This window comes from Numida meleagris, unplaced genomic scaffold, assembly GCF_002078875.1.
Source record: "Numida meleagris isolate 19003 breed g44 Domestic line unplaced genomic scaffold, NumMel1.0 unplaced_Scaffold295, whole genome shotgun sequence".
NCBI lineage: Eukaryota > Metazoa > Chordata > Aves > Galliformes > Numididae > Numida > Numida meleagris.
In genome coordinates, this window is record NW_018364541.1 from 141,919 (window position 1) to 145,005 (window position 3,087).

Here is a 3,087-nt window from a genome sequence, read left to right on the forward strand (position 1 = left end):
CTTCCTCTCAGAAAGATGTTAAGTGACACAAGGCTTACTTGGATGTCTTGTAACATCACAAAGTTTAGCTGCGCATGGAAATAACTGTAGAAGTGCCAGTACCTTTAAGATAATTGCAGTGCAGAGATTCTCCCCTCCCTCCTTCTGTGTGTGGGGCGAGACATGTTCCTTCCTGACAGTCCTCAAGGCAGGGGCAGAAGATGCCTCTCCCTAAACTGGACTCAGGAATTCTGGACTCGCGGGGCTGCTCTCGGAAAAGTCCGATTGCTTTGATGGGGTTCTCTGTGGATGGAGGGGACAGTTACACAGTCCCAGGGCAACCTATGAGGCATGAACATCCAACTTGCTGGCTTGCCTGGGCTACGTTTAGTGAGTGGAAATTGTTTTGGGCCGCGTGTATGTAGGTTGCTCCAAAAGTAATGCCTCCTATTTATTTCCATGGAAACGACAACAGCTGGAAAGAGCAGAGTTATGTAGAGCAAATCCTCAGCTACAGAACACTATCATTCAAATGGGTCATCACCCTCAGCCATGCATTTTGGTCAGTGATGAACACAGTATAGGGTGGCTTAGCAATAGGGATCAGTATTTTTGCTTAAGGACCAATATGTTACTTTAGTATGAGGAATCAATGTGTGCTAGGTCTACAACTTTCCAGTTGAGCTCTGCTTGGTGTGTGAGCAGCCTTCTTCTTCTCAAAGATACTGCTTCACAGAAGCGCTCAAGTCACAATAAGACTACTTTTATCTCTGCATGCACCAGAGGCAAGGTCTTTTTCTTGGGTTTCACATTCGTTGTTTTGAGCTATGCTCTACCAAGACAGAAAGTTGCTCATTGCGGCATAACAAGCAATGGAAACTTGCTAATGTGGGGAAAAACAGTGAATTTCAGCCAAAATTCACTGTGATTAAGCAGAAGGAGAAATAAGGGGGAGGAAGCAAGTCATTGCACCACTACCTTCGATGCAACTGTGCATGCCCAGAGAGACATTAGCGTATGTTAATGAGGTTTTGGAAAAGAATGACTATGTATGCAAATGTATTGCATATGAATATGTTTTGCCAGTTGATGGGCTCAACAGGAAGGACACAGACACCAGCAAAAGGGAGAGGCTTATTTTACTGTCCATTTCAAAGTAATTCAAAAATAAAGCAGTGCCTACAGTCAAAAGATAAGTTGAACAATAAAGAAAATAAGCAAGATAATGCATCTCTTTGTGACTACACGAGGTTAGCAATAGGGATCAAGAAAGAGACATCACCAACTGCCCTCACCCTTTACCATCATCCAGATCTGCAGTGGATGAGGAGCCCCACTTGCAGCAAGGATCTGAAGAACCTGTCTGGCAATTGGAAGTCCTACGGCAGTGCGCCCAGCCTGTAGCTGAGGACTCCAAAGTCGCTGCAAGCAGATCCAGCCTTTTGTCTCGCTCCAGTTATTGGAGGAGATGGTTCTATATATATGTACATGCAGAGGAAGATGAAGGCAGCAAACCAAGCCAGTGTTGTCCAACTGATTTATTACAAGGTCTAAGCAACTAAGGGAGATGGGGGAGATGGGGAAGCTGGCGATAGTAAAGAGAGAAATTCTAGCAAAGGGTTTACAGAGTGGGGATAGTCAGCACCAAGGATCCAGCGACGTCTCGTTGGTCCGTAGGAGGCAGCAAGTTGGTCAGTGACAACTCATTGACCTGCACGACTGCAGTTCAGAGGAGGGGGTACCCGCTCTTCCTTAGAACTCTTTGGGTTTTTATCCTCTCCATAGCACGCTTTTTGTTACCAAGGGCAGCAGCTGGTTGTCAGGGTACCCACATTTTCTTCCTTGGGAGAAACAGCACGTCCGTCCTCTTACCGCTGTGCTCATGGTAATTCACCATTGACTCCAAAAGCCACCAAGCAGCCATTCTACAGGCAGTGGAGAAAGAGAGGAAGCAAAAGAGAGGAAACTGGAAGTAGAATTTCATCAGATACATCCAGAATAAGGAAGGGAATTGGAGGGATTGGGTCTGCCCTACAACCTATGTCAGGAGCCTGAACATGGTCAGAGTTGATATTTCTCTGCTCTCACTCACATGCACTATTCCCTGCTGGGCTCACAGTGCTATCTTCAAGTGAACGCCCACTGGGACACGTATTCTTTACACCAAGTGTTGCCTGCTCTCTACACCATGACTCCATGCGATGAAACCACGCATTCACTGTCAGGGAAAGGTGCATGCTGTTGGGAGCACTTGCAGGCTCTGCGTCCTGGGTGGATGTGCAGGTAGGTAACGAGGCTGGAAGGGCTTGTGAAGCTTCTCACAAACTCAGGGCACTGCTACAATGTGTCTCCTGTGTGGATGCGCCTGTGGGAGTAGAGGGAAGAACTGCTTTTGAAGCCCTTTCCACAATCAGGGCATGTGTAGGGTTTCTCTCCTGTGTGGACGCGCTGGTGGTGGATGAGTTCACTACTGCTTTTGAAGCCCTTCCCACACTCACAGCATGTGTAGGGTCTCTCTCCTGTGTGGATGCACTGGTGGCTGATGAGATGGGTACTCGTTTTGAAGCTCTTCCCACACTCAGCGCACTTATAGGGTCTCTCTCCTGTGTGGATGCGCTGGTGGCAGACAAGTTCAGTACTGCTTTTGAAGCTCTTCTCACACTCAGGGCACTTGTAGGGTCTCTCTCCTGTGTGGATCCGCTGGTGGCTGATGAGGTGGGAACGCCTCCTGAAACACTTCCCACACACAGGGCACTTGTAGGGTCTCTCTCCTGTGTGGATCCGCTGGTGGATGATGAGTTCAGTACTGCATTTGAAGCTCTTCCCACACTCAGGGCACTTGTAGGGTCTCTCTCCATTGTGGATACGCTGGTGGCGGATGAGTTCAGTACTGCGTCTGAAGCCCTTCCCACACTCGGGGCACTTGTAGGGTCTCTCTCCTGTGTGGATGCGCTGGTGGCTCATGAGATGGGCACTGCTTTTGAAGCTCTTCGCACACTCAGGGCACTTGTAGGGTCTCTCTCCTGTGTGGATGCGCTGGTGGCAGATGAGGTGGGAACGTCTCCTGAAGCCCCTCCCACACTCAGCGCACTTGTAGGGTCTCTCTCC

General features: G+C 48.8%; 2 protein-coding genes across 2 annotated transcripts in view; both read right to left on the reverse strand.

The window, feature by feature from the left end:
• LOC110391091 (zinc finger protein 664-like) overlaps window positions 1-3,087 on the reverse strand; it is a 38,736-nt gene that overhangs the window by 32,229 nt on the left and 3,420 nt on the right. The window lies entirely within an intron of this gene.
• Window positions 1,101-3,087, reverse strand: part of LOC110391089 (zinc finger protein 345-like) — a 51,069-nt gene continuing 49,082 nt past the window's right edge. Inside the window, exon 5 of the mRNA XM_021382810.1 lies at window positions 1,101-2,476. Coding sequence (XP_021238485.1) covers window positions 2,317-2,476 — 160 coding nt within the window. The 3' untranslated portion in view covers window positions 1,101-2,316. The remainder of the gene's footprint in view (window positions 2,477-3,087) is intronic.